We start from the raw sequence: 22958 nt of genomic DNA, 5'->3' as shown, positions 1-22958 counted from the left end.
CAAAAAAAACGAGAAGGCATCAGTTACCAACATATCCCGCAAATTATCTAGATATCATGAATAATTCTGATATGTTTTTTGTTTTTTTTTTGTATATAAAGTGTTTTATGCTACTGCAAAGCTGGATTCTTCCTGGAATAAGATGAGGCGTAATTCTGTATATTTTAGATGGCAGCTCAAATAGTCCCCCCAGATATTTTAATTCACCTCAAGTTCCACGACAGGTGCGACAACAACATAAAATTAACATTATTACTAATAATTTATTTTGGATCTGAGAGAATGTAGATGTGCATTTACTATTCAAAAACAACACGTGTACTTCAGAGCAGCAGGGCTTCTTCATTAATAGCCGTTTTACACAGACCTGAGTCACAGTTTGGTTTTAAAGTGAATCATATTTCAGCGGTTAGCGAACTGCTCAGGTTTCCGGCCAGAACGTTAGATGCTCTTAAATTAGATGCGAGCCACACCAGCCGCTGGTATGTTTTGAGCCCTACCTGCATCTACTGTATCTACCTCAGTTTTAGGAAATATGAGGACTTTCACAGTGTGTAATGGTGATTTTCAGAAGCGTAAGTAAAAACTGCACATTTTGGAGCAGGGCACGATGCGTAATATCTGCTTAGATTTTGTTTGTGTGGGCGAGGAAACCGTTACTTTCATTCTCACTCCTACACCAACAATAGCACTTAACTGTAGTATAGTGTCTGTGTTCACTACCTCTCCGTGATGTACTAACCGCTACGACGGATTGTTATCCTAATTACTTGGCATCAGTTCTTTGTTGCCTGAATTATTATTATTATTTTTTGGAAACCATTGACACCATCCTATTTTCCCTTCAAGTACAATTGCATAACACAAACTACAACACTGACCGATCAATGGAAACCCACTGACACACTCTAGATGTGTTTCTCAACTCCAGTCCTCCCACTTGCCAGAAGGTTTTTATTGTGACCAGGAACTCACACACCTGATTTAATAACTGAACCAATCAAACCCCTGTCAATGCCCTTGATTAGTTAATTCAGGTGTGAGTTCCTGGTTACAACTATAACCTTCTGGCATAAAGATAACATTGCTACAGCCCTGTCAGTGTGTGGTGCTGTGTGTCTAACCCGCTCCCCTCCCTACAGGCCATGGTGCGGATGTAAAGTGTGTGGACTGGCACCCCACAAAGGGCCTGGTGGTCTCTGGCAGCAAGGACAGCCAGCAGCCAATCAAATTTTGGGACCCCAAGACAGGACAGAGTCTGGCCACTCTGTAAGTACTGGACCGGATCCTATGCAATTGTCTGCGCCCAAACGCACAAGATGAACAACTAATGATTTTACCCAGATCTGAATATTATGATCTTTCTAACCTTCTAATGTATTCTCTTGCATTGCACTTTTACTCTATTATTTTGTATCTTTATGTATATTTTTTTGTTTGATTATGCTGAATGTTTCCTCATCATACATCATTTTTTTTGTAGAACTTTTTATTTTTTTAGTTAGACTGCCCATCTAAAGGGGATTATGTAGAGTAGTGTTACGAGGATTGGGGTTTGGACTAACCAATCAAAACGCATGAAAGATTGAGGTTCCTCCTGCTTTCACCCTCAGGCATGCCCACAAGAACACAGTGATGGAAGTCAAGTGGAACCTGAATGGCAATTGGCTGCTGACTGCGTCACGTGACCACTTGTGCAAGCTGTTCGACATCAGGAACTTGAAGGAGGAGCTGCAGGTCTTCAGAGGACACAAAAAGGAGGCCACAGGTCAGCAAGGAGTTCTGGCCCCTCATAGATACTACTGCTCCCTCATTGTTACTACTGCCACAGTACCTGCCCCCATACTGAGATCTGCCCAAGTAACTGCCCCTGTGCACTCATTTTCTGCTACCCCAGTACCTGCCCCCATTCTGAGATCTGCCCCTGTAACTGCCCCCTCATAGTTACTACTGCCCCAGTACCTACCCCCATACTTGTAACTGCCCCTGTTCTGTCATTACTGCACCCTCAGTTACTGCTGCCCTGGTATCTATCCCCATACTTGTACCTACCCCAAGAACTGCCGTTATGCACTCACTACTGCCCCCTTCAGTTCGGATATGCCCCAGTATTGTCATCAAATCCGCAACATGATCCTACCTCATAGCTCAATATCAGCCTGTTTCCATACACTTTCTCCACCGACTGTTTAAGAACAGGGTTTAGCGTGTTGTACAGCTGTGTGAATGTGTATGTATCTGTGTGTGTGTGTGTGTGTGTGCAGCTGTTGCCTGGCATCCCGTCCACGAAGGCCTGTTTGCCAGCGGGGGCTCGGACGGATCCCTCCTCTTCTGGAACGCTGGGTAAGAATGACAGCCCAATCCTCCAATCAGTAAACGGCTTTCTCACACTGACCGTGACACACTACTACTGACTAGCTAATCAGTCGGCCAGCTCAGATTAACAGTATAAACTGTGGTTCAGTCTTTCTCTTGTCTGCTTAAGGTCAGCACGGGCCTATTAGATAGCAGTGGTTAGGAGGAACGGTCTGTTCGGCCTCCGCGGGGTGGAGGAGGTGTCCTGAATGCTCCCTGTGTTTGTGCCCAGAGTGGAGAAGGAGGTGGGGGGCATGGAGATGGCTCACGAGGGGATGATCTGGAGTTTGGCCTGGCACCCCCTGGGACACATCCTGTGCTCCGGGTCCAACGACCACACCAGGTACAGTACACAATGCTCTGTCATTACAGGTGGGGGTCCACATAGTAATGTCAGCTCATAGCTACCCGTCACATCAGACGTGCGTACGAGACAGGGAACGGTCACAGCGAACTGTGTTTGCAGCAAACGGTTACTGTCGAACGATTTTAAATGAACATTCCATTCAGGTCGCCACCAACAGCTTTTTAATCCAAGTGGATGTGACTTGGGTCTAACAATGCCACCTAGCTCATTCGTTGTTTACCTGTGATATATTTTTAAATGTAAGAACAAATATTACATTGATTAATGTGTATTATAGTGTGTATCTGCATCTTCACCACGCACTACTTTTTCAAACAGTTAGTTAACTGAGATCCCAGATCCTCTGGCAAGTACAGTTGCTTTGCCACCTCGGTAGGGAGCTTCTACTGAATATTTATTCATATTTTTTTCATCCACAGTAAATTCTGGACCCGCAATCGACCAGGAGACAAGATGAGGGATCGATACAACCTCAACCTGCTACCGGGGATGTCCGAGGATGGTGTGGAGTACGGTGAGTGTGTGTGTTTCTGTGTGTGTCTCTCTGTGTGTATGAGAGAGATGGAGATGTTTTCTTTCAGAGAATGTCTGGGCCTTCCTGTCGATGCAGTAACACTCTGTTCCTCTATCTCCAGATGACATGGAGCCCAACAGCCTGGCCGCCATCCCTGGGATGGGCATTCCGGAGCAGCTGAAGGTGGCCATGGAGCAGGAGCAGAGCGGTGAGAGACGCAAAGACATGACCGCAGCACGTAGCACCCCGTAGCATATCACACAGCATAGCGTGTAGCATATCACACAACACAGCGTGTAGCATGGCGCATAGCATGGCGTGTAACATAGCGTGTAGCATGGCGCATAGCGTGTAGCATAGCGCGTAGCATATCACATAGCATAGCGTGTAGCATAGCGCGTAGCATATCACATAGCATAGCGTGTTGCATAGCGTATAGCATATCGCACTGCATAGCGCATAGCGTGTACATATAGCACAGTGTAGGGTGTAGCGTAGCATAGCGCGGCGTCGCTATCAGCATCATTGTCACAACACATCTGAAGGTATAACACACAAGCCTCTTCAGTGCTATCGTTGATGCCAGAGTCTTTCAGTCTGACACAAGTACATTTTGGGCAAAAGGGACACTTTGCTTAACACTGCTGTGGGGTGCTCTGATTGTGCTGTTCTGAGTTTAGGAAATGCACCCTCTAGCCTCCTAATTAGTGATATTTCAGTGCTTTTTCAGTTACAATTTTCCATATTTACTGATGGGTTTTCTTTAATTGGTCTAATTGTATGTTTTGCTGTAGGTGTGATTAGTTTTGGCTGCACATTGTGTCAGTAAAGTGGTTTAGCCCAATATGTTCAGAGCTATGGCCTCAGGGATTAATTATTGAAGATTAATTATAGATTTCTGCTTGAGGTGAAACAAAGGTGGACTCTGGGTAATGTAGTCTTGTCCCACAGGCAAAGATGATGCCGCAGAGGTGGAGATGACTATCCCTGGACTGGACTGGGGTATGGAGGAGGTGATGCAGAAAGACCAAAAGAAAGTTCCACAGAAGAAGGTTCCCTATGCCAAACCCATCCCTGCCCAGTTCCAACAGGTAATGTGCCCTCCCCTACCACGGTCTCTTTCACTTTCACGCTCACACTATCATTCCCTCACTTACTCTCACACAAACACACATTTAGCATCCAGAGTGAGGACCGATTAAATTGTCTGGAGAACTGGGGACCTGTACTAATTCAGTGTGTGAAACAGACACTTAACATTGACACTAGATTATTCCACTCCCTTGTCTCTCATACTCACACAATCTCTCTCATAGTCTCTCCCCCTCTCATTATTATTATTATATACTTTATTTAAACTCGATACCATCATAGACCGAGACATTAAAATGAAAAGAAAACTGAGAGGCCTCTTCATAATGGCCATTAATTCTCTCTCTCTCTCTCTCTCTCTCACACACACACACACACACACACACACACACACACACACACACACACACACACACACACACACACACACACACACACACGTCCTTCCTGTACAACAGGCCTGGGCGGAGAACAAGGTGCCCACTCTGCCCCCCGGAGAGGTGCCCAAGGAGAGGACGGACCAGAAGAAGCCGGATATGAAGAAGAAGACTCAAGCCGAGATCGAGCAGGAAATGGCCGCCCTGCAGTACACCAACCCGCTGTTGCTGGAGGTGAGGCCTGAACTACCACATCTGTCCAGCAGGGGATGCCACAGACATTTTATTAGACTGTTTTACATTTCATTATATTTTGCAGATGCTTTTATCTAAAGCGATGTACAATAGGGTTGTACTTGCAAGGTATTACTCAGCCATTATTATTCAGCCATTTAGCAGAGGCTCCTATCCAGAATTACTTCGAAATGATTACATTTTTGCATAGAATCCATTTAAACAGCTAGAGGGTTTAGCACCTTTGCTTAAGTGGGTACAACAGCAGAACTGCTAATGGGAAGCAAGCCAACACCACTGCCCTCTAGCCACTTTTTGCAGGATGCTGGGAATAGTGTTTAAATGTAAGAAGTGAACAGATAGTGTGCAATGTTCTGCAGGATTTCCTGTGTAAGGGAATCGGGCAGCAAACAGCAAACCTGGGTTGAAATAGTGCCATTCAGATTCTTTTCTGTGCTCTACTGGGGCTTGAATTATCAACCTTCCAGGTCCCAGTCAAGCATCATAGACACTAGGCCCCATATTCTTCACTCACACGCCTCATCAGTCGTTTTCTCTCTCCCTCTCCCTCTCGCTCTCTCTCTCCAGCAATTGAAGATTGAGCGCATGGCGCAGAAGCAATCGGACCAGGGTGCCCCCCCAGCAGGGGCCCCACAGGGGCCGATGCAGCCGTTTCCGGGCCAGGGGCCCATGCCCCCGCCCCACCAGGGCTTCCCGCCGCAGTCCCTGCCACCCCAGCAGATCCCTCACAACATGCCGCACATGGGGCCCGGGGGCCTTCCGGCGTCCTTCATTCCTCAGGGCCAGATGGGCCCTCCGGGGCCCCAGCTCCACCAGGGCCCCCCTCAGGGTTTCATGGGGCCCCCGGACATGCACGGACCCCAGGGCATGCAGAGGCACCCGGGGCCCCACAGACACATGGGCTCCCAGGGAATGCACGGCCCCCCAGGGATGCCCCCGGCCGGGAGGGGGATGCCGGGGCCTCCGCCTGGGGGGATGCCACCAGGGGGCATGATGGGGCCCCCGGCTCGAGGAATGGGACCCAGGGACAATCAGGGGCCCCCGCCCCAAGGGGGGATGATGCACCCGGACACACGAGGCCCTCCACCACAGAGGAACATGATGGGCCCTCAGGGGCCCCCCATGCAAGGGGGGATGATGGGACCTCCAATGCATGGCCCCCAGGGTCAACAGAACCCACCCAGGACACATGGAAGCATGCAGGGTCCTCCAGGCAACATGCAGGGTCCTCCCGGCAACATGCAGGGTCCTCCCGGCAACATGCAGGGTCCTCCTGGCAACATGCAGGGTCCTCCAGGCAACATGCAGGGTCCTCCAGGCAACATGCAGGGACCTCCCGGCAACATGCAGGGTCCACCAGGCAACATGCAGGGTCCTCCCGGCAACATGCAGGGACCTCCCGGCAACATGCAGGGTCCTCCTGGCAACATGGGACTTCCCCCATACATGCAACAAGGCAAATCACAGCTCATGGGTGAAGGATCCAGGGGACAGTATAACCAGGTTAGTCTCTTGTATTGACTGACTACAAATCCCATGAGCCTCATCGGCACAGTTGGAACAGAGCAGGAAATTAACATTAGCATTGTATTAATGTATCAGCTGTATAGTGTCATTATGTGGCATCCTTTTAGCTGTGACTAATCAGTCCAGAAATGTACCCATTCCATTGGGTGATTAGACTAGCACTAACAACAGGAAGGTATAATTCACTACACAGAAAGTGTAAGAAGGAATGCTTTCAACTACCTTGTTAGAATGGTCAGGTACCCTGAAAAACCTATTCACTCATTGTGAACTTATGCATTACTAAATAAATGTACTAGGTGAGTACTAAAATCACTACATACGATGTATGACTGGCAGATACAATTCCTTACATTCTTTAAAGTTAAAAGTCCTCATTTGGAAAATGAATGGAGTTCATTCGGCCATTTGTTTCTCTGGTTAGAATGAAGTCCAGGTTGTCCTCAGGCCTCTCTCACTGCTGACAGTTGGTGTCTTGCCACAAAACTAGTGAATGAATTTCTCATTTTAAACACTAGATGGCAGAACGTGCATAAAAAGTGTAGGAATACGAGCACAAACTCAGAAGGGGTACAGTCGTGTTAATGTCCTTTTTATAGCAATGTTGATTATTAGTTAATCAAAGACTCCATGTGATAAATATGTGTTTAAAATGGCCACCCCCGAGAGTTGAGTGGTGGTGCTTGGAGAAGGCTTCGGCCTTAGTGATCCATAAACACACGGGCTGTGTGTGTGTTTCAGATGGGACAGGGTTCAGGGCCACAGGCTATGATGCCCGGGATGGTGCAACAAGGACCCAACGGCAAAGGTAAAAACTTCCTGCCGGGCTCGTTTACCCTCTCTCCTCTTTAACTGTGCTGTGCTTTATATGCGCACTATATCTGTATGAAGTACTCACTTGTGTCCTTGCTTCCTGTGCTTCACTGGTCCTATATCTTTACTTCATGTACGTTTGTGGTCCAATATCCTCACGTACTGTACTTTACTGGTGCTATATGCTCATGTACTGTACTTTACTGTTTTTGTGTCCTTACTTCCTGTCCTTTACTGGACCTATATCATGTCAGTGATCCTCAAGTCAGTGATCATTATGATTATATTAATTTTATTATATGATATTAATTTACTGATGCTCCTGTTCCTCAGGGGAAGCTCGCGGACCCCCCAACCACCACCTGGGGCCGCCTCCTGACCGGCGGGGCCCGGAGGGGGCCGGGGGCTCAGACCAGGGCTCAGACCGGGGCGGGCAGTACTGGGGAGACTCCAGAGAGGGCCGCCGCGGGCCCCCGGACTACGAGGGCGGGGAAGACCGGTTCCACGGCCGGGGCGAGGATGCCTGGAGGGGCCCCATGCAGCAGCGGGTCCCTGGGCAGGAGTACCCGGGGGACGCCAGGGGCCACAGGGGGGGCTCTGCCGGGAAGTGGGAGGACACACGATTCAGGGGCCGGAGGGAGGACCGGTGAGCCCCACCCCAAACCTGCTCCCATATTAACCCCCTCACTCCCCCACTCACACTTCCTCTGTCATTCTAACTCAGGTGTCATAATACTCATGATAATTATAATGATATAATAAATACCAGCACAGTGTTTGTGATTTGTGGTGATTTATGTCTGCATGGTACAGTGAAGAGACCAGGAAGACGCTTGGAGTTGCTCAGAATGCCAGCTGTAGGCCAGCTAACCTCCGCTCATTTGGGTTAGCTAGCCGCAGCACACTTGGGTTAGCTAGCCGCAGCACACTTGTGTTAGCTAGCCCTAGTAAACTTGGGTTAGCTAGCCTCAGCACACTTGGGTTAGCTAGCCCTAGTAAACTTGGGTTAGCTAGCCGCAGCACACTTGGGTTAGCTAGCCCTAGTAAACTTGGGTTAGCTAGCCGCAGCACACTTGGGTTAGCTAGCCGCAGCACACTTGGGTTAGCTAGCCACAGCACACTTGGGTTAGCTAGCCGCAGCACACTTGGGTTAGCTAGCCTCAGCACACTTGTGTTAGCTAGCCTCAGCACACTTGTGTTAGCTAGCCCTAGTAAACTTGGGTTAGCTAGCCGCAGCACGCTTGGGTTAGCTAGCCGCAGCACACTTGGGTTAGCTAGCCTCAGCACACTTGTGTTAGCTAGCCCTAGTAAACTTGGGTTAGCTAGCCGCAGCACACTTGGGTTAGCTAGCCACAGCACACTTGGGTTAGCTAGCCTCAGCACACTTGTGTTAGCTAGCCCTAGTAAACTTGGGTTAGCTAGCCTCAGCACGCTTGGGTTAGCTAGCGGCAGTACACACTTGGGTTAGCTAGCCCCAACACACTTGGGTTAGCAAGCCACAGCAGCACATGTGGGTTAGCTAGCTACAGCATGCTTGGTATAGCTAGCTGTAGCACACTTCTTTCCAGAATCTCTGAAAGGCTGATTTCAGAGTTGGGGGGAGTCTGGCTGTCCATAGCAGTGAGTTTCCAGCAGCATCTGTGGCTGCAAAAGTCTGAACAGATGCTTCTTCACACATGAAACTGGCAGGGTAGGCTGGCAGATTGACACTGATTTTCCATTGCCTGAAGGCGAAGGTTTGGCATGGGGGATACTGCAGTCTTGCCAGGGCACAAACTCAGAGAAGGCCCTGCTTGTTGAAACACAAGTTTGGCTCGTTCCTCTCAGGCACTGCCAGGACAGTGCTGAAGCCAGTTAGCTGGTCTGTCAGGGGGCGCAGAGGGATTAAGGTGTGGGGTTCTGCTCGCAGGTTTGAAGGTTACGAGGGTCCCGGGGACGATATGGACCAGCGACCAAGGGAGCAGAGACGCCCCCCACACCCACGGCATGGACAGGATGGAGACGACACGTGGGTGCCGTGCTATGCACTACACACTACATCCTCTGGACCACACCCTACACTACACACTTTTCACTGCATACTACACCCTACATTTCACGCCATACTCTACACTACACCCTACGTTACACACCATACCCTACACTGCACACTACACCCTACATTACACGCCATACCCTACACTACACCCTACATTACACGCCATACCCTACACTGCACACTACACCCTACATTACACGCCATACCCTACACTGCACACTACACCCTACATTACACGCCATACCCTACACTGCACACTACACCCTACATTACAGGCCATACCCTACACTACACTACACCCTCCACAGTACAGAGCAGCACTAATCCATGAGTGAATGTCTCTGGAGTACAGTGGAGTACTGACCCCTGTCCGGATGTGTCTGCAGGTTTCGGAGGGGCGGGCCCAGCAGGCCAGAGGCTCGAGGCGGCCGTGGGTACACAGACGAGTTTGCGGGGGAAGAGAGCTTCGACCCCGCCGAGGAGACGGGACGGAGCTGGGAGAGCGGCGGGAGAGGGCGAGGCCGCGGAGGGGGGGCGCGAGGAGCAGGGGGTGAGACAGCCGTCTTTCCGTCCGTCTGTCCATCCATCCGTTCATCTATCTATCTATCCATCCATCCATCCATCTATCTATCCATCCATTTGTCCATCCATCCATCCATCCATCCATTCTTTTCTAATCCATCGTGTTGTATCCTACAGTCCTGTGCCGTGATCTCCTCATTCTGCCAAACCCCAGGCCTTAATTTATCGGTCCTAACCCACTGTGTCTGTCTGTCTGTGTATGTCTGTCTGTCCAGGAGGCCGGAAAGGGCTTCTCCCCACCCCCGATGAGTTCCCACCTCCTCATTATGAAGGAGGAAGAAACCCGGAGAGCTGGGAGGGAGGGCGCGATCAGGGTACGAGGCCGTTTGTGTGTGTGTGGTGTGTGTGTGTGTGTTCATGCCAGCACTTTAGTGACTGTTTAGGACAGTGCAGAGTGACTATATGTGTGTATGTGCACATGACTGTATGTGTGTGTGTGTGTGTGTGTACAGGACAGTGCTGTGTGTGTGTGTGTGTATGTGTGTGTACAGGACAGTGCTGTGTGTGTGTGTGTGTGTGTGTGTGTGTGTACAGGACAGTGCTGTGTGTGTGTGTGTACAGGACGGTGCTGTGTGTGTGTGTGTGTGTGTGTGTGTGTGTGTGTGTGTGTGTGTGTGTGTGTGTGTGTGTACAGGACAGTGCTGACTGACTGATTGTATGTATGTGTGTGTGTACAGGACATGCCCCGCGGGACAGTCCCTCCCCGGCCAGCAGAGAGCGCTCCTCCTCCCTGCAGGGCATGGACATGGCCTCCCTGCCGCCACGGAAACGGCCCTGGCACGACGGCCCGGGCACCGCAGACCCCCGCGACCGAGACTCCCCTGGAGCAGGGCCCGACGACAGAGCAGCAGGTGAGGAGTGTGTGTGTGTGGCAGAGTGTGTGTGTGTACTTATGTAAGTGTGTTGCAGTGGTGTTGTGGGTGAGTCTGCTGGTTTTGAGGGATTTCAGCACAAAAAGTAATTCACTGGCTTAATGTAAGTCACTAACAGAAGTGCTTCCTGGTCCTACTTTGGTGGCGATTTCAGTTTGAGGTCCTTGCTCTAACCCTGCTCTCTCTCTCTGTCTCCACAGGACGGCCCTCGCACAGGGAGGAGGGGGCGTACGGGCCGGCGCGGGGCGGGCGGGGGGGCTGGGGCCGGGGCGGGGCCCCCGCGGCGGGGGGAGGGGGCGGGAACATGAGCGGATCGGGCCCGACGACACGGAGAGGTGCGGCTCGCGGATCATCGCGGGGGGGGCGCGCCCGGTAGGACTGGCACTGACCCGAAAGGGCGGGGGGGGGGGCACTGCAAGGAGGAGGGACCAAAAAACACAGAGGGACTTCCACCTGGTCCTGGCGTTTTGGGCTCCCAGCAGGACCCCGTCTTTGTGTTTGCGCTACGACGAGCTCTGTGTGCCAGTGTGTAGCCACGCTGCTCTACCCAGGAGAGGGCCCTCCTGACTGACCGGGGGGTCCGCTGAAGGTGCGGCTTTTCCCCCACTCTGGTCGCATTCTGAAGGTGCGGTCTCCTCGCTGATTGGTCGCATTCTGCAGGTGCGGCCTCCTATCTCACTGGACGCATTCTGAAGGTGTGGTCTCCTATCTCACTGGACGCATTCTGAAGGTGTGGTCTCCCGTCTCACTGGACGCATTCTGAAGGTGTGGTCTCATATCTCACTGGTCGCATTCTGAAGGTGCGGTCTCCTCACTGATTGGTCGCATTCTGAAACTGTGGCCTCCCACTTAGTCCAGTTCCCTCTCCCTTCAACCACCCGTAATGCAGGAAGTCCACCCCAACAAAGTATCTGGAAGAGGGACTTGATGAAGCATCCAACTTCACGTTCCACGTTTCACCTTTCCATCGAGCTCTGAAATACAGATTTACCCGAGACGTAGGGGCCCCACACCCTGGACCCCTCCCCTCATGTCGTTAGTTTACCGAAGCGGAGGCGAGTTTGTTTTCCACAGTGCGTTGCTTGCTCTGTACAGAAGGACGGACTACCTGACGCATTACTTGCACTGCAGCGATTGGTTTGTGGCCTGAGGGAACTAGGAAGAGACCCAGCAGTGACTGCAAATAATGTGTGAACACCCAAACCATCACCCCATTACCCCCGGGAGCAAACGAACAGAGCCAGCCTGTCGCATCTTAGAGCAGGGCGGAGTTCTGCTGCTATGTCACACAGATCGGTTATTAATGTACAGAAGTTTTTCCAAGATCGGTAGGTTTTTGTTTTTCCCCCTACTCCTCCATTCTGATAAAAAAAATGTTTAAAAATGGGGTCTCCTTTTCTCCCTCGCGGTCCTCAACTCCATTTATTTAATTTCACTTTTAATGTAAAATGGGGAGGGAAATCATTCTGTGACATTACCAGGCGCCTTCGTGTATTGAAGGTGTTATTCTTTGTTTCTAAATGTACAGTTTGTCAAGAGATTGTCATATTGTTTTGTCCATTTTTGTATAAGATACAAAATAGAATTTGTGCAAAATTTACCGACTGTATTCCACTTTGTTTTCATTGTTTCTTGTCCGTCACAAACCTACTGGTTGGAGAAGGGTTATCAAGTAGCCGCAGACATAGTGCTAGCCTAGCTAGTAGCTACCATTGTATAAGGTGGTCTGGAAGACCTTTTCGCGCTACACACTCACTGAGCACTAAGAATTTTTTTTACTTTGTTACACCTACTTATTCATGCAATTCAGCCAATTGTGTGGCAGCCGTGCAATGCGTACAATCATGTAGATATGGGTCAGGAGCTTCAGTTAATGTTCAAATTTGACTTTGACCATGGAATGATTATTTCTGGCTGACAAGGTGGTTTGAGTATCTCAGAAACTGCTGATCTCCTGGGATTTTCACACACACGAGTCTCTAGAGTTTGCAAAGAATGGTGCATAAAACAAAAAAAAATCCAGTGAGCAGCAGTTCTGCAGATAGAAACGCATTGTTAATGAAACGTCAGAGGAGAATGACCAGACAGCTCAAAGCTGACCGGAAGATGACAGTAACGCAAATAACCACACATTACAACAGTGGTATGCAGTAGAGCATTTCTGAACGCACAACGCATCATAACTAAGTGGATAGGCTACAGCAGTAGAAGTCTTCAAAAATGCCTAATAAAGTGCTCACTTTTTTTGTTGAAAAATAGCATTGTTCCCTATCATCAGTACTCCAGGATTCAAGTCTGAAATCCGGTTTAGATCATTTGCCAAGCTTGTTCAGCCTGTGTCAATACAGTATTTGCGTGACAAAAGGTCCATCGGTTTTACTGAACTTGGATTACCCTTCCAAAAGGAGGAGTCCTGCTAGACAAGGGCTGCACAACTCCACTACTGGTTATTCTCCGTCTGTTGCTTTCGTCTCAGCTTTCTGACAGTTCTGATGTCTACGCTGGTTCATCTTTAGGATACACGTGCAGTATGTAGCTGTTGCATACGGGCACTTAATTCCACAGTAATGTCATCCTGTACATGGAAAAATAAACTAACTTACTTCCCAATTAAACTTATTCTGTCCCAAACAGTCGATTGTGACAATTTTGAAATCTGATAAAATGTAGACTAACAAAAGGAAAATGCTTAAAAAATGATTTCTTGAAATCAATGCTACTTGGTGGCCAACTTGAAAACATTCAGAACCATTTCAGATGACAAATGTGTTATGATAAAATTTGATTGGGAAGTAGATCAAACAATGCGGATTTCAGACGTCACATACATAACCCTGGTATCTCTTTATAAAAATCAAGACTAAGAAATAAATATTTATGTTCAGCCAAGCCTCCTGCATTACATGGATATCAAACTTTCTGCATTAGACTTTAAAATTTTCTAGAAAGTGTATAGTCTCCCCAAAATACCTGTCTTTTTGTCATGTCATTTTTTCTGGCCCTTCCCTTCAGCCAAGCGGGTACTCTGATATGCCTGTGCAATGTTAATATTAATTTTTTATCATGTACAAAGAGTACATTTTCTGAGGGATTTTGTTTGTCATTGTCATCCATAATGCTGGAATTGCCCATATACAAGTGTCAGGTGAAGATATGATTGAGCCAATGAAATAAAAGCAGAAGTTGGAACAAAATCCTGAAACGGATCAGCCCTGCATGTGTTAGAACAGTTCCCTAAGGTACACCCAAACCGGTGCCTGTATTTAAGCCCATTCTGAAAGTGTCATCTTAATCTCCCAGTAAATATGAGAAGTAATATTTGCAAATGCAAATATTTTACCCCACCTGACATTTGGGATGCTACAGGTAAGTGAATCAAGACCGGTAACAGCAGCAATAATGCAAGAAGCTACATTTCTGAACCAACTGTAGAACCAGGATGTCGCGAATTAAGTCACAAACACACAACTTGCTTTTATTATTTTATTATCCACAATTAACCAGTTGGACAGGTTTAAGGTGTCTCCCCAGATCAGTTGGTAACACAGGTTTCACTGAAGCCAAAGCCAATGCTTCAGCCAAGACCACTGCCTCAAAGGACACAGGTTGTGTGAGAGACTGGTGTGACTTCGGTTTTCAATGGAAAGTTATTCCTTGTGCATGTCTCTTTAAAATATGTGTACCAAGTTCTTGTTTTTAAACAAAACATGAGGTGTTACTGATGTTTAGATCATAACAAATCATGGTCCATCAGGTGCTTTAATGTATTCCTGATTTTATAAAAACCTCAGTGCCTTACAGATTTCCCTGATCCTTCATACCGCAAATCTGTTGCACCTATGGAGACATTAACTTCTTTCACCAAAAACTTGATGGAATTCTGCCATTTTGTCGGATTTTATTGAATATGCAGTTTGAGAACTGTAAGTAGTTAAAATAACGTAGAACTTTCTGAACATGGAATTCATTGTATTGCGCGTATGGTAAGTTACATATCAGTGGCTTCCGTCAAATATTGTCCTTTTTTCTTGTCACAGTTTTGTATTAAATGCCCTGAATTCTGCAGTCCTGTGTAGTGCAGCCTCTTTCTCGAAGCTGTATCGCGCACCCGCCTTAAGATTATTAACCCATAACCGAACGAATGGCTGTCGTTTTTAGTCCTACTCAACGAGGGCAAGTGGAATATTGAAAACGCTTTGCCTATGTTCTGCAGCAATACCTTGCGAGCAAAAAAGCTCTCCATCCCAAACGGTGATTTCAACACACAGAAAACAAAGACTGAATTATTTGGCTGCCCTCGTTTGTGTGGTGTATATAGCAGGGCAAACAACCCATATCAAGTCCACTAGCCATCAAGCTGGTCCAGTATGTTCAGTGTCAAATCGGCATCGTCTTCCCTGAAACCGTCCTCTTGATAGCAGATGCTGCCAAGCCGCCGACGAATCTTATGCCCTTGCTTCCGCCAGGGAGCAAAGCAACGACGTATCCGACAATTGCGGCGATCTGAAGAGCTGCACCAAGGGCTGTGAGCAGCGTACTGTGGAGGCTTAGCGCAGCGTACAGCGTGCCGGCGAGGGAGCACAGATACACCGCGGCGCCCGGAGTAGGAGTCGTTATGAATTTGCTGGGACCCCGCAATACGGCCGCGCCGAGGAGGGCGAAAACTGACCCAAGAGACCACAAAAGAGCAAACTTCCGGGCTTTGAGGAGCAACAGAGGTGCGTAGAGAGCCGAGAGTCCAAAACAGAGCGCAGATAGTAGAATGCACACTCCAAAAGCAACCAGTCTCTGCGAACGGCTCAAGCCCGGCAGACACGGGTCCGGTTCAGAGGACCAGGGCCAGGAAAAGCCGGTGTTAGAACCTTGGCCTGTTCCGCTACCGTTGCCGTTACCCGAAAATGGACTTGACCAGCTCCCAAACCAACTGCCGGTCACCGAGTTCGTTTCCTCACCCATGTCGACAACGGTATTTGAGCTGGACTGCGATGTTGTCTTTGAACCTTTGGACTGTGCCAAATATTCCTTAAGTTGTCTATTTATATCCGCCATCGTTTCCCCTCGATTTTATATTACTTTTCTTTAATCGTTATTTGTTTTTGCCACTTCGCCAGCTTACTTCATTTACGTTAACTCGTAGCAACAACAACAACGGGACTTACCAAAGTAACAGGAAGTTGAGTTTTGGAAACGTCATTCATGCGACGGAAGCCGAGCAGGAAATAAACTCATGTATTAAACGCATGTGACTCGGCAGCGCCACCACGAGCCACAGCAAGAAAGGGACGTTTTGATTTGGGGTATGTCAGGGCATGTCTATAGTTTCAAATGAACTGAAATATTCTCAAACATTTTCTGATCACTGCATAGATTATATTTGCTTAACATAACACGGGTATCTCATCATATCCCGACCCTTTCATTTGAAAATACACTGTATGCAAATTCAGTATTTTTGATAGAGTAAATACATTCAAGTGTTTTAACACGCTTGAAAATCTTTTCAACATGACATGAAAGGGGTTGTGATAATGTAAACCGATTGGAAACAACATACCGCTGGAATTTTCCATCTTTCCTCAAATCTTCGTTCGGCTAGATTAACGTTTGTGAGACCTCACAAATGCACGTGACTTCATTCGTATACCATGGTTAAGTGTAATTTAATACTCCGGGTTTTAACCATAAACAAGGATATGCCGTTCATTTAGACGCAGTCCAAATATAGGCTGTGTAAATCCAGGTACATAAATCCTCTCGTGCTTTGTATCCTAATAAATTGATACGTTTTAAAATTCCTACCCTGGCAACTAACGTGACTGATGTTCAGGGAGATTACAAACTCGGCTGTAGACTACGATTTTCAGATATCGTCTCACTTGCAAACCATAGAAGGCGCCTTGTTTACGAGGGTAATCCCGTGGCACGTTTTACGGTAAAGATAGTCTGAAGTTTCTATAATTATGCTCTCCTCTCATTGGACATTTGTCCCTAAAGCCTTTTTTGGGTTGCCTTTACCGGCAGCCGGAACGCCCGTGCAATGCCAGGATCAAAAACAGAGCCGCAACAAAAACTGAGAAGAAACCGAGGAGGCAGAAGCAAAAGAGGGACCAGGTTAGTCACAGGAAACACCCCGCTAACATTTATGTATTTTTTTTTAACCAGAGAGAGACACACACACACACACACACACACACACACACACACACACATCTATGAAATGCCAGAAGTCCATGTCAGAAGTCCAGTCATGGAATGTTGTGCATGTGTTTGTGTGTGCGTGGACAAGCTTATACTATTTATAGGCACCATGTGTTGGAGATCTTATATGATGGGCTAATTTCGATTTGTGCATGTGATTTAGCAAAACTGGAATAAAAGTTGAAATAATTCTTGTATTATTATCATTCATTTACATTTTCTTGTTGTGTCTTTATCTTTTAAATATTTATATTCGTGTGATGAGTTTACTCAAGCTTAACAAATGAACCTTTTGTCAAGTCATTTACACACAATATTAAGCCAGTTTTATCAGACCGCACATCTGTAGGGGAAAAAGCCAGTTTTGTGCTGTTGACAGCTGCTGTCTCCTTGCAGTCGTCATGTCCGTCTCCCAGATCACCCCCACCCTGTTCCTGAGCAGTGCCGATGCTGCCCAGAACCAGGCCTTGGTCTCCCGCAAGGGCATTACTCTCATCGTCAACGCCACCCTGACGCAGCTCAGCCCCAGCTACCGGGGCGTGCAATGCCTGCGCGTGCCCGTCTCCGACCTCCCTCACGCCCCCCTCGGCGACCATTTCGAGAGGGTGGCGAAGCGTATCCATAACAACCGGACGGGCAGCACGCTGGTGCACTGCGCGGCGGGGATGAGCCGCTCGCCCTCCCTGGTCATGGCCTACCTCATGCGCTACAAGGGCACCACTCTGCGCGAGGCTCACCGCTGGGTCCAGGAGAGCCGGCCCTGCATCCGCCCCAACTCCGGCTTCTGGCAACAGCTGCTGCGGTACGAGAAAACGCTCTACGGCAAAAACACTGTGACGGTGGCTCCGTCCCTGGAGCTGAACTCTGGCGATCCGCCCATCAATTTCTCCCTCTACCGGTCTCCGCGTAGGGCTAAATACTCTATGTACCGATGATGGAGCCCTGATTCTACTTCCTGCTCTGGTCGTGAAGCCGCCGTTCGACTTCTGTGAAATGTACTGAATGAATTACGCACCGCTGCTTCAGAGGAACAGCATCATCTTGTTTTCGAGGGGTCCAAAAACACAGATACACATACAGTAAAACTGTTCTGTCCTGCATTGGAGCTGAACTCAGCATTCTACTTCCTGTGTTGGTTCTGAAATGGCCAAGGTACTTTCGTTCCTTCAGTGTACTTCATGTGTTCTGGGCTGAGCTGAACCTGTGACCTGAACCTGTGACCTGAACCTGGGAGCTGAACCTGGGAGTGGACCTGCAGTCCTGGAGGCAGCAGCTGCTTTCCAGGTGTCACCGTGGGAAGGAAAGTACCTTATCCTCTTGAAACCCCAGTTCCTGTACTGGTGCTGAAGCTTGTGTTCTACTTGCTCTATTGGTGATGAAGTATTGGGACACAGTTTTGAGTATTGGGACGCACCACCTGGTGAAAAAATCCCATTGTCTACTCCCTATGCTGGTTAATAAAATAGGGCTATATACAGACTGATATTCATCCACCTACTTGTGCCAAACCCAAAGTAAACTAGCCAAGCACAAAGGGACTTATCACCAGCATCATCTGTGAATATCTTATTATACATATATTATTATAACATTATTTTATCAGCATTTTACTGGTGAGGAAACTGTTATCCTGCTTCCTAAACAAGCAATGAAACCCTTAGTTTACTTCCTGTATTGTGGTGGTAAAGTCCCAACTGTCTTTTGACACTTGAAAGTGTCTTTCTGAATTTTTTTTTGGTCAGCGTTGCTGTGTCTGAGTATCCCAGTTGAAGTATCTCAGGAGATCCATCAAAAGAAGGGGCCAGCCGTGTAGAATGAAGGATAAGTTCTGTATATAAACAGACACATAACTGATACACATAAATGGGTTGAATTGTCCCAGTTATCTAAAGCCGGCAGTACACCAAGTTAACAGACTTTCAATGTGTTGGAAGAAGTTAGCATCTTGGTTTTCTGGATAAACATTTGACATCTTCTAGTGCAATGAGGACAGAATCTTTCACTGGGCATGTGTGAGCAGAGGGGAAATGACAAGGTTTCCCGTTTAATTTCTAAATTGTAGACGACAACCACATACTAGCATACTACTCAGACTAAATTGAGGATTTTCTGTAGTATGAGTAGTATGCTAAGTATACTACTCACAGCCAAGGTTTTTCTTCTGCTAACAGTCCAGCAGTGGATTGGAATGTTTTTTGTAAGTTATGCTATGTTGTTTAACAGGAGACTTTCCTGGTTTTAGCTCTGTTCCTCTGAAGCAGTGGTGCCCAATCATGTACCAAGGAGGGCAGAGAGGTTTTCATTCCGACCAATCGCTGCATCTACCCATTTCGACAACTTTAATCAGAGAGAGGAACTAATCTGTGTAATCAGCAGGTGTAGTGATTGGTTGGGGTGAAGACCTATATAATCTGAGCCCGCAATGGCACATGATTGGGAACCCCTGTTCAAAAGCAATATTCATCCAAACATTTCACTTTTTTTGTGTGGATTACTGTAGTGGTGTGTGTTCTTTGGTGTATTCTATAATTAGTGTGTAGGGATCAGGTTAACTGAATATTAATTGGGTGAATAAATTCATTCAGTGTGTTGACTGCCCAGTTGGTTCACCCTCAAAATACGCATCTCTGAATGTTGTGTCTGTGTCTATGTAAACATGTTTGAATAAAATTATACACCGTATTTGCAAGAGACAACATATGTGTTTCACTGCCGGGTATCGTGTAGCGCTTGCTGTTACTCTTGGTCTCCTCACATAAAGGGGGAAAATAAAGTATTTACGCACTTGTGTAGTAAATGAATATAACCATGGTGTTGTTGTTGTTTGATTCCTCTTAAAGAATAAGGTCCATTAACCGTTCGACGTAGTCTTTGCGCTGTTTGTGCTAACCCTTGCTTTAGGCAGACGGTCATTTGTGGCTCAGCTGGTGAGTGATCTCGCAGTGCCGCTGGTTTCGGGTGAGATTTCTGTGGTGGTGTTTACGGTAGGAGAGTGTTTGTGTGTTGCCCTTGTTTGGGGTTTCCACGGGGTATTCCTGGAAGGGGTGGAGGGAGTTACCAGAGGCCCGAGGCCTTGGAAAGGAAAGTCATCATTTTGACGGAGGAAAAAGAAACATAATTTATCCTGTGCTGGAATCTTGCCAGCGAGGGTGATTAACTTTGAGCAGTAAGGGAGAGCATGTTCAAGGACTGTGTGAGAGTGCCTTCATGTGTGCATGTATGTTTGTGTGTGCGTATGTGTCGATCTGCAAGTCTGTGTGTGTTTATCTGCTGTATGTGTTTGGGTGTCTGTGCATGCATTCGTGCGTGGGTGTGTGTGTGTGTGTGTTTGTATCTGTGTGTGTCTGTGCATGTGTTTGTCATGTTTATGTATGTGTGTGTGTGTGTGTGTGTGCTCTTAGGTACATGCATGCTTATGTGTGTGTTTGTGTGCTTGGGTTTATGCGTGCTTGTGTGTGTGTGTATGTGTGTGTGTTTGTATGTGTGCTTGGGTGCATATGTGATGGTGTGCGTGTGTGTGCGCGTGTGCGTGTGTGGGTACGTCTGTGCGTATGTGTGTGTGTGGGTGCGTCTGTGTATGTGTGTGTATGTATGTATGTGTGTGTGTGTGCATGCGCATGCGTTTGTGCATGTGTGTGTATGCGTGTGTGTGTGTGTGCGCATGTGTATGTATGTATGTGTGTATGTGTGTGTGTGCATGCGTGCTGGTGTGCATGTGTGCACATGTGCATGTGTGTGTGTGTGCGCATGTGTATGTATGTATGTGTGTGCGTGTGTGTGTGTGAGTGTGCGCATATGTATGTATGTGTATGTATGTGAGTGTGTGCGTGTGTATGTATATGTGTTGTGTGTGTGTGTGTGTGTGTGTGTGTGTGTGTGTGTGTGTGTGTGTGTGTTCTGGGCACGCTCACTCTCTGCCTCCGCAGCTGCCAGAGTGTGCCAGCACACGGGCGCCAGCATGGACGTACAAATGACCTCACTCACCCCCCAGAAACACTGCCCACATTCTTCACTGCGAGAACCTGTGTGTGTGTATGTGGGAGAGAGAGAGAGAGAGAGAGAGAGATAGAGAGAGAGAGAGACAGGGGAGCCTGTGTATATCTGTCTGGAGACTATGACGCCATCTATTTGCTATTTGTCACAAACCGTGAAACGGGCTGTTCCGCGCCCAGGCTGAAAGCAGACAGAGGGGACATGCTGCTTCAGCACAGACGCTAACCCCTGGCAAGGCTTACACTGCGAGTGAGCCTACATTTCCAGGCATTCACCTGAAGCACGTTCTGAGGTTTTCAGGGCTGCACGCTGGTTATGGGAGTGAGGATTAGGATCCAGGGCTACGCCTTCCGGAAGATTTTCCATCAAGCCACGACTTTTCAGATAGGCCACAGTCTTCAGATCGGAGATTAGCTCTTTAAACACTTTTAACTCCTTTCAGGCGAGACGTACAAAATCTCTCGCACTCGACCTGAATCTGTTTCATCCAGCAGGAGCAATACAAAAAAAAAAGATATATATATATATATATATATATATATATATATATATATATATATAGAAAATAAAGATATTCTTCTTAGAATTTCACAATTTATTATTATACTTAAATGTGATATTTGTGTGTGTGAGAATATTTCCTGAAAATAAATATGACAGCTTTATTTTGTTTGATATGCTTATTAAAATTGTGGTTGGTAGAACTGTAAAAATACATCTCTATATACACACACTCTGAAGCCATTCCCATCTATTTACACTCAATCTGTTACTCCGGCTGTTGGGGGGGGGGGGGGGGGGGTTTCCATGGAAACAACAATGGGCAGTCCTCCAAGTCCTCTCTGCATTGTCACAGCTGCAGCTGCCCGATGGTGTCATATATTCCAATAATAAGGCTGCTCTCCAATCAGTTCACATCTGTGGAGGTGTTTGTGTGTGTGTATGTTTATATGTGTGTGTGTGTGTGTGTGTGTGTGCTTGTTTTTGTATGTGTGTGTGTGTGCTTATTTGTGTGTGTGTTTGTGTGTGTTGCTCTGTTGATTGATTCAGACACCCAGTAGGATTCCTGAGAAGAGAGTGCCCTTCTGGACTTTGAGTGCTGATCCTGTCCCGTTGTCAATAAAGACAGACGCATACTCGCCCACCTTGGAAACAGAACACAGAAGGATCATATATCTACACATCAATCTGCACTCTACTATCAGGCCTGTCTCCAGATGAGCAGGTCACTCTGCACTCAACTCTCAGACCTGACTTCAGATCAGCACATGACTCTGCACTCTACAGTCAGGCCTTACTCTAGATCCACACATCAATCTGCACTCGATTATCAGGCCTGACTCTAGATCAGCACATCACTCTGCACTCTACCCTCAGGCCTGACTACAGATCCGCATATCACTCTGCACTCTACTCTCAGGCCTTACTCCAAATCCACACATCAATCTGCATTCGATTCTCAGGCCTGACTCTAGATCAGCACATCACTCTGCACTCTACTCTCAGGCCTTACTCCAGATCCACACATCAATCTGCACTCGATTCTCAGGCCTCACTCTAGATCAGTGCATCACTCTCCACGTGACCCTCAGGCCTGACTCTAGATCGGCACATCACTCTGCACTCGATTCTCAGGCCTGACTCTAGATCAGCGCATCACTCTGCACTCTACTCTCAGGCCTTACTCCAGAACCACACATCACTCTGCACTCGATTCTCAGGCCTGAATCTAGATCAACACATCACTCTGCACTCGACCCTCAGGCCTGACTACAGATCAGCATATCACTCTGCACTCTACTCTCAGGCCTTACTCCAGATCCACACATTAATCTGCACTCGATTATCAGGCCTCACTCTAGATCAGCACATCACTCTGCACTCTACTCTCTGGCCCTACTCCAGATCCACACATCACTCTGCACTCGATTCTCAGGCCTGACTCTAGATCAGTGCATCACTCTGCCCTCGACCC

The 22958-nt window shown here is 47.7% G+C and overlaps 4 protein-coding genes across 12 annotated transcripts in view; 2 read left to right on the top strand and 2 right to left on the bottom strand.

Annotated features, from left to right (window-relative positions):
• The window catches only part of wdr33 (WD repeat domain 33), a 33341-nt gene extending 22173 nt beyond the window's left edge, over positions 1 to 11168 (top strand). For all 5 annotated transcript variants that reach the window (XM_061241219.1, XM_061241217.1, XM_061241215.1 and 2 more), the window contains exons 8-23: positions 1143 to 1269; positions 1614 to 1768; positions 2265 to 2343; positions 2588 to 2698; positions 3142 to 3236; positions 3358 to 3444; positions 4188 to 4327; positions 4787 to 4939; positions 5528 to 6463; positions 7229 to 7295; positions 7634 to 7946; positions 9210 to 9308; positions 9725 to 9888; positions 10136 to 10234; positions 10598 to 10771; positions 10993 to 11168. In XM_061241219.1, the coding sequence (XP_061097203.1) occupies positions 1143 to 1269; positions 1614 to 1768; positions 2265 to 2343; positions 2588 to 2698; positions 3142 to 3236; positions 3358 to 3444; positions 4188 to 4327; positions 4787 to 4939; positions 5528 to 6463; positions 7229 to 7295; positions 7634 to 7946; positions 9210 to 9308; positions 9725 to 9888; positions 10136 to 10234; positions 10598 to 10771; positions 10993 to 11168 (2975 nt within the window). The remainder of the gene's footprint in view (positions 1 to 1142; positions 1270 to 1613; positions 1769 to 2264; positions 2344 to 2587; positions 2699 to 3141; positions 3237 to 3357; positions 3445 to 4187; positions 4328 to 4786; positions 4940 to 5527; positions 6464 to 7228; positions 7296 to 7633; positions 7947 to 9209; positions 9309 to 9724; positions 9889 to 10135; positions 10235 to 10597; positions 10772 to 10992) is intronic.
• A 3093-nt stretch (positions 11169 to 14261) lies between these two features.
• On the bottom strand, positions 14262 to 16665 carry sft2d3 (SFT2 domain containing 3). Its single transcript, XM_061241115.1, has one exon. The coding sequence runs from the start codon at positions 15839 to 15841 to the stop codon at positions 15170 to 15172; it is 672 nt and encodes a 223-aa protein (XP_061097099.1). The 5' UTR covers positions 15842 to 16665; the 3' UTR covers positions 14262 to 15169.
• Positions 15050 to 19780, top strand: si:ch1073-184j22.2 (dual specificity protein phosphatase 14). 5 transcript variants are annotated; one of them, XM_061241110.1, is made up of 3 exons: positions 15050 to 15510; positions 16814 to 16903; positions 17370 to 19780. In XM_061241110.1, the coding sequence occupies exons 2-3, from the start codon at positions 16830 to 16832 to the stop codon at positions 17923 to 17925; spliced, it is 630 nt and encodes a 209-aa protein (XP_061097094.1). In that variant the 5' UTR covers positions 15050 to 15510; positions 16814 to 16829; the 3' UTR covers positions 17926 to 19780. The 5 variants fall into 5 exon arrangements, with proteins under 5 accessions (XP_061097094.1, XP_061097095.1, XP_061097093.1 ...); XM_061241111.1 differs by having other exon boundaries at positions 15059 to 15510; positions 17387 to 19780; XM_061241109.1 differs by lacking the exon at positions 15050 to 15510 and adding an exon at positions 16037 to 16724.
• A 1777-nt stretch (positions 19781 to 21557) lies between these two features.
• si:ch1073-184j22.1 (erythroferrone) overlaps positions 21558 to 22958 on the bottom strand; it is a 9837-nt gene continuing 8436 nt past the window's right edge. Inside the window, exon 8 of the mRNA XM_061241105.1 lies at positions 21558 to 22128. Coding sequence (XP_061097089.1) covers positions 22030 to 22128 — 99 coding nt within the window. The 3' untranslated portion in view covers positions 21558 to 22029. The remainder of the gene's footprint in view (positions 22129 to 22958) is intronic.

The sequence above is a fragment of the Conger conger genome, chromosome 5, assembly GCF_963514075.1.
Source record: "Conger conger chromosome 5, fConCon1.1, whole genome shotgun sequence".
NCBI lineage: Eukaryota > Metazoa > Chordata > Actinopteri > Anguilliformes > Congridae > Conger > Conger conger.
Note: the sequence above shows the minus strand (reverse complement) of the source record. Positions and strands in the feature narration are given on the sequence as shown.